This window comes from Hibiscus syriacus, unplaced genomic scaffold (genome assembly GCF_006381635.1).
Source record: "Hibiscus syriacus cultivar Baekdansim isolate YM2019G1 unplaced genomic scaffold, ASM638163v2 tig00111584_pilon, whole genome shotgun sequence".
Taxonomy (NCBI): Eukaryota; Viridiplantae; Streptophyta; class Magnoliopsida; order Malvales; family Malvaceae; genus Hibiscus; species Hibiscus syriacus.
This window is the reverse complement of record NW_024063127.1, coordinates 1952811-1965557: the sequence shown is the minus strand read 5'-3', so window position 1 is coordinate 1965557 and position 12747 is coordinate 1952811. Positions and strand designations below refer to the sequence as shown.

At 34.0% G+C, this 12747-nt stretch overlaps 1 protein-coding gene across 1 annotated transcript; it reads right to left on the bottom strand.

The window, feature by feature from the left end:
• Positions 1-10076: 10076 nt before the first annotated feature.
• Positions 10077-11673, bottom strand: LOC120165610 (transcription factor RAX3-like). The gene is made up of 3 exons (XM_039175090.1): positions 11264-11673; positions 11046-11175; positions 10077-10957 (listed from the first exon to the last, which is right to left on the bottom strand). The coding sequence occupies exons 1-3, from the start codon at positions 11397-11399 to the stop codon at positions 10177-10179; spliced, it is 1047 nt and encodes a 348-aa protein (XP_039031021.1). The 5' UTR covers positions 11400-11673; the 3' UTR covers positions 10077-10176.
• Between the last annotated feature and the right edge of the window lie 1074 nt (positions 11674-12747).

Genomic DNA, 12747 nt, shown 5'->3' with positions numbered 1-12747 from the left:
ATATAATTACTATGAGTTAGTATGTACATGGAATACAAAAACAATATCAATAATCTATAATACCTCCTCATTAGCTATACAAGCAAAGCTCTTCGATCCAGCCGTGTACGTAAACTTTTGTTGTTGCCTGCTAGCAACACCAATATGCTCTCGGTCCTACAATGTCAAACAAACACTTTTAATGATAATTTATAATTCATTACAATTATTAATGAAAAATACATCATACCTGCCATTTTTGTGAACTCCAAAATCTAACTGCATCTTCCCATTGGTACCTGAGTATTCCAGGTGGGACTGTTTGTAGCTTTTCTTCTAGGATGAGATCATTCTTGAAGTATTTCTTCTTTAAGGAGCTCTTGTGGTCCCTCCATCTCTTCCTTAACGCTTGCTTCACATAATCGTCAGAGACCTCTAAAGAAAATTTCTCATATACACCAAGTAAGTGTGCACCGTAAGAATACATTAGTATTGAATTTCTATAGAGTATATACTAATGATGACATTATTACCTTAACAAAATTCAACGTCTGATTTTTGTTACTATTAGGTGTTGCGTGCCATGACTAATAATTGATCGGTAACATATTCACATTACGTCCAACTATGCCTAAGTAACCTGCTAGAAGACGTGCTTCTGGGCTAATAGGTTGACCGACATCGTTTCTTGAAACTTTGACACGATGCCCAGGAGGAAGTTGATATAATTCCTTCAAAGTTGTACGTCCTCGAGTCTTGTGCGTTCCAGCATTTTCAACTATATAAGAAATTATTAAATGTCAGTTTTGAAAATGAACAAAAGAATAAATAAAGTTTTGAAGATTACCTTGAATTTCTACTTCTTCTTTAGCAGTTTCAGGAACTTCAGAAGACTCATGTGCATTCGATTCCTCGTTATTTCTTTCTTTATGGTCTTCAGAAGCTCGAACAACCCGCAAATCAATAATTTTTCTCCTCGGCATGATATATGTAATAATCAAACATGTGTAATAAAAAAACTCATTAATTAATGAATATATTGAAAGACAACATGTTAAAGGTTATAACATTATAAATAAATAAATAAAGATATAAAATCGTGCGACATTCTTATGTAATGTCAGTTGTCATAAATATCTTCATCAACTTCCTCCCGAACCCATTGAAATTGTGTTGTATTAATGATAGTTTCATCTAAGTTTTGTGGTAGTAGAGGTAAACATTATGATCTTGTTTCAATTTCATCTCTACTTCCATCCCCGATGTCCAACAAGTCTGTGGGAGTATTTCAGAGCACAACATACCAACTGTCATCCATTGGATTGTGACAATAAAATACTTGTTTCACTTGCGAAGAAAATACATATGGTTCATCCATCAAACGTTGACATGTGTGAATTAATCGAGAGAACTTCACCATTGTAAACCCGAATTTATCTCTTTTTATGCATCTGTTTGCATCAACCCAGTCACACCGAAACAGCACAACCTTTTGTTTTCCATTATAATCTAACTCAATAATGTCCGTAAGATTTCCATAATAATCGACCTCTCCTTCCCGCAGATTATTGTCCCTCACAGTAGCATAACTTGTAGTTGACGAAGTAACTATGACTCCACAATTTTGTGTACTCCTTAATCTTTCATGAGATTTCGTGTGGAACCTGAACCCATTAATGAGGAAGGCATTACATCTTTTAACTATTCTATTCAGACCTTGAGAAAGCCATTTAACATCTTCACTAACTTCTCCCCCACTCCAAACCTATTACACATGAATGATGAATTAATTTGCATTAATGTCGATATAAAAAGCAAGACATATATTATTTATAAGTATTCCATAAGATTTAGTTGCTTACCATCTGACCTAACCATTCATGAAAATTTTCTGTGAATAACTTATGCAGCTCTCGTTGATTTAATCTTCGGGAGCGTACATGAGATCTCAATACTTCTTTAAACTCACTATAAAGTATATTATGTCGTTAAAAATTGATATATATATATATATATATATATAAAAGATTAAGAGATTTCATATAGCTTGGGTCCGAAAGACTTACGTGCGAAAGGGATCTATTGAATCATGATGGAAAAGAACATATCGATGTGCTTGTACCAAGACATGTCATCTAAGTGTGCAATTTTAGCTTTCCCTAATGGTTGACCATAACTTCCAAACAAATAATGTTCAGGTAAGTCATTAGTACTTAACACATCATTTCGATATGGTCTATTCCATCTTGTTTCAACATCTTCTAAATATCTAGCGCAAAATGTCATACATTCCTCTGCTAAATACCCTTCAGCAATTGATCCTTCCGGATAACGCTTATTATGACAGTAAGACTTCAACTTGCCCAAGAACCTATACACAAAATAACATACTACGTAAATACATTTTATTAAAAGGTATAATCAGTAGTAATTTGAAATGTGTAATTCAATTAACACCTCTCTATAGGGTACATCCATCGATAGAAAACTGGTCCACCAACTCTTGCTTCGTGCGGAAGATGAATTAGAAGATGCACCATAATTGTGAAGAATGAAGGCGGAAATATCTTCTCTAAGTTGCATAAAGTCAAGGTGACTCGATCTTGTAGTTTATCAATTTCTTTAACCATTAGAACTTTCCCACATATGACTTTCATTATATTAGAAAGTTCAATGATACAAGACGTCACCTTACTTGACATGCAACCGCGAATAGTTACTGGCAGTAAATCTTGCATTAATATGTGATAATCATGTGACTTTAAACCATAAAGTCTTCGATCTTTAACACTGACACACCGACAAATGTTTGATGCATACCCATCTGGGACCTTTATATCTTTCAACACCGTGCAAAACACTTCTTTTCTTTCTTCAAAAGAGAAAAATAGAAGCCGACAATAAATATCTTCCATTCGGATGTAATTGCAGATGAAGATCATGCCGAATTCTCATCTCCACTAAGTCAAGTCGACTCTTAAGATTATCTTTCGATTTTCTATCATCATTCAGAATGCCACCCTCCTAGGCATTTTAAGTGGAAAAGACGAATGCAGAAGGAAAGCTTTGAAAACTTTGATCCGTCATAAAGTTGTTCATTCATTTCATTTAGCAACTTGTAAAACTTTGCCGCTTCTCCATTTGGCTCTTCATCGCATCCAATTCTTCCCATCTCAATGGAATCATTTACATCAGTCTGCCAATAATTTTCTGTAACATACGGCTGACTATTGTGCATATTAAATGCATCTCGTAACATCTCTTCCATGTCATCTTCTCTAAAAGTTGGATGGTGAGAAGGAGCAGGATAAGTCGAATAATTCGTGGAAGCAGATCTATCTGATACAAACTCTCCATGAAATATCCATTTTCTATACCCCGAACAAATCCAAAAACAACTAGATGCTCGTACACAACTTCACGAATGTGCCAGTTAATGTTAACACAGTTCTTACAAGGGAAAAGAATAATATTCTCTTGGCTTGCATTCAGAAAAGCTAAATTTAGAAAGTTTTCGACTCCATTTCGATATTCGACGCTCACCCTTGAGAAATCCATCCAAGTTTTATCCATTTCGTATTTTTAGAGTTTCAATTTCAAATGTTAAATGCTAATATTATAGAAAAAGTTAGAACCTAAACATAAGCATTAAACTATCAGATTTAGTGCATACTAATATTTGCATAGTATAGAACTAATCACTCCTAAATTATAAGACTTTAAAATTAGAAAATGTTATGGGAGCAATTGTATCTCTGATATTTTATAAAAATTATAAGGGTGCAAATATAGAAATACATAGTATAGAACTAATCACTTTCACATATGTTTCATCGAAATCAATATGCATTTATATCTAAACAAACTCATGTTTCATTCTTAAAGAGAGAAGATTACCTTTGTTTCCTGAGAAAAGTGTTCCACACAATCGAATTAAATTCGAGCTGCTCAACTCAATTGACACCTAGAGAGAGAATTCAACCCGATGAAAGTGTATAACAAAATATGCAAGAAAATATCGACATTCATGTTATGCAAAAAAAAAGCCAAAAAAATGGTTTATTTATTGCAGAAAATATCGACATTGTTGTAGCTAATTATTATAGGTAAACTATATTCATTGGTTTAGTTAATTATTCTAGGTAAACTATATATAATAATCGAATATATCAGATGAGCATCAACAATCAAATGGGAATGCAATGGTTATGCTTTATAAATTTGCTTGTTGTTTATTGGAGAGTGGAAACGGGTATTTGAAAGAAAACGGCTGCTTGAATTACAGTGTATCAAGCAGGGAAAGTTAAATGTTCATGGAAACAAATACTTTCAGAAAGAAACTAATTTTAAGTGTTCCTATATCAACTTATCCTGTTAACTTTGTGTGTAATGTACCATCATTTGTTTTACCTCTAATAATCAATAAATTGACAGATAATGTCTCCTAATTTTCCATCTTTATATGTAACAACAATCTTAATATTGAATTTCATAAATGCAATGCTTCATGAAGGTGAAGTATTTGTTTTCTTATGCCCTACTGATCTGCCCGTTTATTACAAACTTGAAATGGGGTTATTGAGAAAAAATAAACAACTGCTGAATTTTATGAAGCAATGAAAGTTTAGTGAATGAAAACAAATAATTTCAATAGTGCTGCTAACTCATACTGTCACTTATGTGTGATATTGTTCCATCAATTTTATTAGTTTGAAAATCAATAAATTTACATCCTACTTTTCCATCTTAACCATTTAAAGTAATACAACAGAGTGGATATACACTTCAACATCTAAAATTCCAACCTATTAGTAATCCCAGCTAACCCACCAGTTTTCATTTTGAACTGAGAACTCAAGTATCTAATAACAGTCTTAATACTGAATTTGATGAATGGAATGCTCGGTGAAGTATGTGTTTGCTTATGCCCTATAGATCTGTCTGTTGTTTATTGAAAACTTAAAATGGTATTTGAAAGAAAACAACCGCTAAATTTAGAAAGTTTTCGACTCCATTTCGATATTCGACGCTTACCCTTGAGAAATCCATCCAACTCTTATCCATTTCGTATTTCTGGAGTTTCAAATTCAAATGTTAATTGCTAATATTATAGATAAATTTAAAACTTAAACAGATCCATAGACTGATTTCTTTTATCATTTGTAGATGTGTTTTGGTTTTTTATCTAAGTTGTAGGATGCTGTCCGATATCAATTGCTTATATGCATAAAATTGTCATTGTAAATCACAAAAAAAAATTAAACTCCATTAAGCCACTCAAGTGTGAGAATATACAACTATTCTACAAAGTAAACATGCTTAGGCTAGATCATGATTCCAAGTTAGCAAGAGATGAACCTGAGAAAGTGTGATCACGTTTGCATATGGAAAGTGTAAGAAGACAGATCTGCTTTGTTGAACAACACTAAGGAAACTGCATAGAGAATTTCCGAAAAGCATAATTAACTGACCAAAACATGGCGAACAAAGTTGGTAACTTATTTCAATCATTAATAATAACCATTTTTTTCCTTTTCCTGCATCAAAAGGGGAAAAATCTCAAAACCATGTAGCTTCAAGAAACCAATTGATGCAAACAAAGTACTCATTAACGTTCACCTTCAATTTGCATGATTTAACAGCATACACATTCTTTCCAAAAGAAATAATGAACATTAAAAGAAAGCCAATGGAAATGCAATATTCAAACAATGTTATATCAACAAACACAGTAAAAGACTCATGTGGAGCCAATCCCACTTTACAACGTCTAATTTGTAACTAAAACAAGAGTTTACATTTCAATTTTTCCCTTTAATGCACAAACAACTTACTTTGAACAGAACATATATATATATATATATACAACACACACAAAAATATTGCATCAAAAACATTGACAAAATTACATCCTATAAGAACTAAGAAAAATAAAAGATGGAGCCAGCAGGAGACTAAGGAAAGGAATACTTCAATAATAACTTCTCTATGAAGAGTACCAATAAAGAAATAAGCCTTGAGATACAATAATGCCTATGGAAATTATTACATATAAAAAGATGGGTCAAACGTGTGATGTGTTCAAACAATGAAAACAAACAGTAAACTCACAGGAAGATAATTTAACAGCAACAAATCCTGTTGATAAATTTGACACAATAATTTCACTGTTTTCGCCTCAAAAACAAAAGAAATAAGCTCAACAAATCAATTTAACAGGTAATACTTGTCTCGAGACACTTTTTCCAAAGCAAAGGTATTCCAAAGCTAAAAGAAATAATATTAGTTCAATATAATACTTTTTCCAAAAACTTAGTCACTTTTTAATGGAGTTTATTTAGTTGGGCTGAAAAGAATTGTAAAGTGCAAGAGATCGCAAAGGAAATATTATGCGGTTAAGATTTTTAGTTCACGTTACAGTTTGGGCGTATACAAAACATTTACAGTTCGAGTGTATGCAAAATTCTTCTCATTTCCTAGCTAAAAAAGAGAGACATAATTGAGCACATAATGACAGGGTCCTAAAAAAACAGAAATTCTTACACATACTCCTATAATCATCGAATGTTCCAGTGCTCTAAACCAATATATGCCAACAAAATGTCATCGTACCGACAGGATTTGCAGCAATTAAACATTCTCCAACAGCTTTAACCGATTGAATCAAAGCGGCAGCCTGGTTTGTATAAGGTACTGGAGTTTACGAAATGACCGGCCGAAGCAATTCCGTTGTCTGCTTCGCTGTTGCCTGTGAACCCTCAATCTTACTACCCAACCACCCAAACAAAGAAGGGGGTTCATATCTTTTTTTCCTTCTAATATTTTTCTAAGATACCAATTTATGAATAAGATTACAGTATATTACTAAATCATTAACACCAAAAGGCTTGAAAATTACCTTTATTATTGTCTGGAGCAACTGGTTTCACCATCCATTATGTGGTTTGAAGAGTGGAAGATGACTTTGCCGGGGCCTTTCTCGACAAAAGATTATGGGAGATGATACTTGTGTTGAATAGAAAGGAAAGATGGCTCGAACGAAGGAGAATGAAGAATGAGAGAGTTGGATAGAAAGAGATTTGGAGTTTTTAACTAAGTTTGTGGGTGAAATTTAATTTGGGGGTGTTAGGGTTCGTCGGTGAACTGCAAAATGAAGAGGGAGATAAAAATTTAGGGTTTTTTTTATCTAAGTTTACGACATTATAAAAAAAAACGCCTCTATACTGTCGATATATTGCGACGTTTTTAAACAAAATGCCTCTATAGTGTAGATATATCGCAGCGTTTAGGTAAAAAAATGCCACTATTGTTCAACTCGATTGCGGCATTTATAGAAAAACGTCTTTATTATTCAACTCTATTACGGCGTTTACATAACAAACGCCTCTATAGATTACACCTATTGCGACGTTTGTACAAAAACGCCGCTAATGTATAAATATTTGCGGCGTTTGTTGAAAAAATGTCGCTAAAATATAAATATTTTGTGGCGTTTGTTAACCAAACGCCACTATAGATTACAGCTATGGCGTCGTTTGTATAAAAACGCAGGAAAAGTAAAAATATTTTGCGACGTTTCTTAATAAAACGCCACTATACAGTAAACCTATTACGGCGTTTATATCAATAAACGCCGCAAAAAGTCAGGTATATAGCGGCGTTTATTGATACAAACGCCGCTAATGACCTTTATTTTATAACTTGATTTAGGCTCTACATAAACTAAAGTTACTATCATGTAGTTTTATCTAATTACCAACAACCATACATTTAATTTTAGGATACAAAAGTTATGCATAAAAATACTTAACAACAAAATACATTAAAATTTAGAAACATTAAAGTAATGCATAAACAGTCTTCACCATATTGTTTACTAGAATTTATTCTCCATTGCTCCTTTTTGGGGAAAGAACGTAAGAAAGTTCTTTTCCTTGTTTGATGAAGCATCGTTAAGTTTTTCCTCTGTGTAAACTCTATATGGAGAAACTATTCATCCATTTCACCAAATAAATCCCCTAAATCCGGTTCACCAAGAACACTCCTTGCGCGTTGTAGTGCTTCACTTGAAACAAATAACGACCTTCCACCTACAGTATGAAACTTGATTGGAGGTGGCTTTGGAACTGAAGCAAACATTAAATAAATTTAAATAGAAGATAGAAACGTTTACTTGGAGTATCAGTAGAGCTAACGTCGTCTTCATTGAGGATAGATATTGCTTTTACAATTGAAGATTCTTTCAACGCCACTGAGTTACCAATTTCGGTTCTAAACATCGGGTATGTATCCACTCCTCTATCATCGTTCTCAATAAGCTTTGAACATCCTACATGCGTGCGATCTATGAAATTTTATAGTACAAAATAAAAATATAGTGGCATAAAATTTAAGCGATTAATTATTACCTTCACTTAGGAGATCGACCATGGAAGGGTATTTTGCAATAGGAGGGCCTTTCGGGTCATCATCGAGTTTCGACGGCAAGTTCGGATTGATAGCCTCCCAACGATAATTTAATCCATCGTCAGAGCAAAGACGCCACGTGGACATTCCGACTATATTTTCTGTTACTGAATGCAACACCTGATCTTCGTATAGATATTCACGTTTTCAGAAGCTATTAATTTCCTATTCGAAAGCAATTATTTTTCTATTCGAAAGAAAAAAAACACTTCTCCCAAGCAGTAACCAGTAAAACAATATATATAGATATTCTTTTCCTATTTGAAAGCTATTATATTTCTCCATTATGTTAGCTTTCTGGGTTTTCCCCATTTTCAGAATACCAACAAAAAATAAGAGAAAAACTTCAGTAGTGAGATAAGGGATCAAACCGTGCAATTGTGAGATAATTGTTCGCTAGTGAAAGGGAAAATTTGGTCGCCGGGACATACAGAAGACGACGTCGGCTGGAATCGTGTGAGGGTCGTTGTTGTACCAGAGAAATCCCTTTTAGGGAAGTAGCATTGAAATGATTTTAGGGATTAGGCAGGAGAAAATGTGGAGCATATATTGACCTTTTTGCGGCGTTTTTTTTAAAAACGCCACTGTAGTACATGTTTTTGCGGCGTTTTTATAAAAACGCCACGATAAACTGGCCTATTATGGCGTTTGTCCTACAAATGCCGCTATATTATTACTCTATTGAAGCGTTTTTTGCCCAAACGCCACTATAAACAATACTATTGCGGCTAAATTACTTTTCTATAGCGTTGTTTGTTGAACAAACGCCACTATAAACAACACTATAGCGGCGTTTGTGTAAAAGCGCTGCTAAATTACCACTCTATTGCGGCATTTGTTGAAAAAACGCCGCTAAAATATCATTTTGTGGCGTTTGTATTGTAAACGCCGCGATATGCTTAAATTTTGTGGTGTTTGTCCTTAAAACGCCGCTAAAAACACTGCTACATAACACTTTTGCAGTAGTGCTTAGTGTAGAAAGTAATGGTATTTTGATATACTTGGCAGTAAACTAGTACAAGACATATGAACTGCTCAACAAGTGCTTTCAAAGGTTGCCCGACTGTTCCAAAATTGCAGACATGAAACCATAGTTAGATGCCCCAGTTTGCTAAAGTGTAGTAAGTTGATGCCAAAACGTCAAAGCACCTTTTTATTTACTTCAATACTGTGCTTTTTCAGGGATTTAGGGACGGAAGTAGTATTATTTTATATTAGGAGATAGTGGTGAATTTATAAAATTTTAATAAAAAATATATATAAAAAAGTTTAAAATATATAGTAATTTTACGGGATGCATGGGAGGGTTGTAATTAAGAAATATATACCATAAAGCTCCTCAGACAGTTCTGATCATGGAGTCCAGAAAATTTATTAAAAAGCTTATTGAAGTTCCAAATATATGACCTACAAAGCAGAACCGGCCGATTTAACTGATTTAGGGTTCCAATTCAACATTATTGAACAAATCAAACGAGTCTAAAAGTTGAAAGTTTAAAGAAAACCCAGATGAGAATATGTGTAATACTTCATATGGATAATTTAAAGTAGATTAATCAACTAGTTTTGAGGAGAAAGCAAATGGAAAAATTATATATATAAAAAAGGTTGAATTACAAAAACAAAACAATATCTTTCTGCACGAATTCATTAGGATTTTTTTTCCTCTGATGGAAACCAAGCTAATTCCCTAGTTGATGCAAATTTACATCACCCATGTATACAGTGCAGTTATTGTGGCCAGAAGTAGTTTGGTTCATCGTAGATAGAAACTTGTGGGATGCTTTGTTGTTGGGAAGCTTCAAATCCAGAGACAGTTTGAGGATAGGACAGTGAATTTATGTCTCCCCAGCTGCTACTTTCGACCGAACTTGACCCAGTACTGCTGCCATCGACCACGTTGTCTGTTCCGTAAAAGCCCTCAAACCCATCGAATATCTGCTGATTGTTGCTGTAGATCAGCTCACTTAGCTCCGCTTGCAAACCATCAAGGCCTTGAAACATATCACTGGGACCATCAACATCGTTAACAGTAAACTGGGTACCGTCTGTTACTTGAGAACAAGTACTGTTTAAGGGACTAAGGGAAGAAGCCGATGGAAGTATGTTCATGGAATTCTCATATGGCTGCTCTTGAGCAAAAGGAACATCGGGAGCGTATCGAAAATTCATGGGGTTGGTGGTGGATTGTGGATGATCACCGGAGAATCTTCCTCCTAGTTTGAAAAGAAAATTCCTTACGGAATCTTGTGTATCTTGGTGCGTGGTTGGTAGGGGCATGACTGGTGGTGGTGGCAGTAGTGGCCAGTGTGATACTTGGTTCACCATTCCAGGAACTGGATAATTCTCACTTTCTCTCTTCATTTCATGCTTAAAGGTAAGGCAGGGGGCTCTCCGAGCTTGCTGATCTTTTCTATGTTTTCCCAGGAGCTTCTTTTTAAACTTTGTGTTCCAGTAGTTCTTGATATCATTGTCGGTTCTCCCAGGCAGTTGTGCTGCAATTATAGACCATCTGCGAATTAAAAAAAATAAGCATATAAATTAGAGCGTAATTTTTAAGAAGAAGAAAAACCCCTCGAGCATAGTAATCATATAGTTACCTGCTTCCAATGCTTATGTAAAGGCTACAAATGATATTATCTTCTTCTTCTGAAAACCCTCCATGCCTGATGTTGGGTCGAAGATAATTCAACCATCTAAGACGACAGCTCTTGCCACATCTCTTAAGCCCTGAAATTTGGTACAATTAAGGAATTAACTCATGAGAAAGAAAACTTTGATTTCAGTTGTATATAAAAATAACTGAAGCATTGCTAACCTATTTTCTTAGGCAAGGCAATCCAGTTGCCACCAGTGCCGTTGGCCTCGATATAAGCCTTGAGCGTGGCGTCTTCCTCCGGCGACCATGGTCCTTTCTTCACGTTAGATTTGTCACAGCAAGGAGCTCTCCCCATGTTTGTTGAGTTGAGAAAGAGAGTTTCAAAGGAATTTATCTGCTCTATTCTTGTCTCTTGCTTGACAACAATGAGAGACTGGTAATATATATAATCACACCAGGGAAAAAGAGAGGGGGAGACTATAATGGCCAGAGGAAGACAAACTTGAAGATTAGAGATGTGTCCCCCAGGATTTCAAAAAGGGGAATAAGAAAAAATAAATTCAAAAAAGATGAAACTTTATGCATAAAATATTGAAGAAATTAAAAGTGGAAGAAGAAGAGAGTAGGATTTTTCTTATTGTCTTTCTATTACCAGAATCTATGATAATCTCGAGTGTTTATTTTATTTAATTGATGATACAATTATTTATCATTGAATTAGCTACTTGCTGTTACATTGATCAGCTCTCTCTCTATAATTTGACTCGATCGCTGATCTGTTGATGTAGGTCTGACACATGATCAACGGCTGATGATGATGATCATGGAATTTAGTGGACCCGGTAATGGGTTGTGTAATTAGTGAAAAAAAAAAGATGAGATGGGGAACGTTGAATGGTTCTTGGGTTACTAGAACGTCCATTTCTCATTAATTGCCTTGATTTTATGTAAGGATTAAACGTCATGGTTTTTGGCACAAACATGGGTTAGACCAATCTCTATCGAGTGTTGAGGAAGAAAATACCAATGTTGATAAAAAAATATATAATTGTGCTGTGAATATACAAAAATATAAAATTTGTATAAATTAAATAATATAAATTATTAATACCTCAAAAGTTATATATATAAAATACTTGAAGTAGGATTATGATTTCAAAATTTAAGCAAGCATGATACGGACATAGAAGGTGTAAAGTTAATTATTTTGAAATAGAATTTGAAGTTGTTTTTTATTATTAAAATATAAGTAAATTTATGAAGAATTTTTTATTTATTTTAACGAAGACAATACATATGAAAACTCTTATACAAAAATCTCAGTTATTTCGAATTTAAACAATTTCAATCTCTCAATCCTTATTCTTCTTTTAAATACTCATGCATGTTTAGGTCAATAGTTTAAATGATTTAAGCATCATTATGTGTATCAAAGCATAATGACATTAATAAGCAATTGGTTAAATTTATACTATACCAATGAGTCGAGTCGAGTTGAGTTTCAATATTTGTTGAGTTCGTCTCATTTCGAAAATTCTAAAATAGAGCTCGACTCGATCTAAAAACTCGTGAGTCTAAAATTTTTAAGCTCCACTCAAACTCGAAACTATGAATTAAAGTTCGTAAAAACTCGAAATGAAAAAAAAAATCTTAATCTTAACTTGATTGAAACTTTAAACTCGAACTTGAACTTTAAATACATG

Bases quoted from the DNA above. Each gene is read 5' to 3' on its own strand.
- LOC120165610 (XM_039175090.1), bottom strand. From the start codon at position 11,399: ATGGGGAGAGCTCCTTGCTGTGACAAATCTAACGTGAAGAAAGGACCA. The intron at 11,176-11,263 runs GTTAGCAATGCT...ACCAAATTTCAG, and splicing joins TGCCTTGCCTAAGAAAATAG to GGCTTAAGAGATGTGGCAAG. The intron at 10,958-11,045 runs GTAACTATATGA...TTTAATTCGCAG, and splicing joins TACATAAGCATTGGAAGCAG to ATGGTCTATAATTGCAGCAC.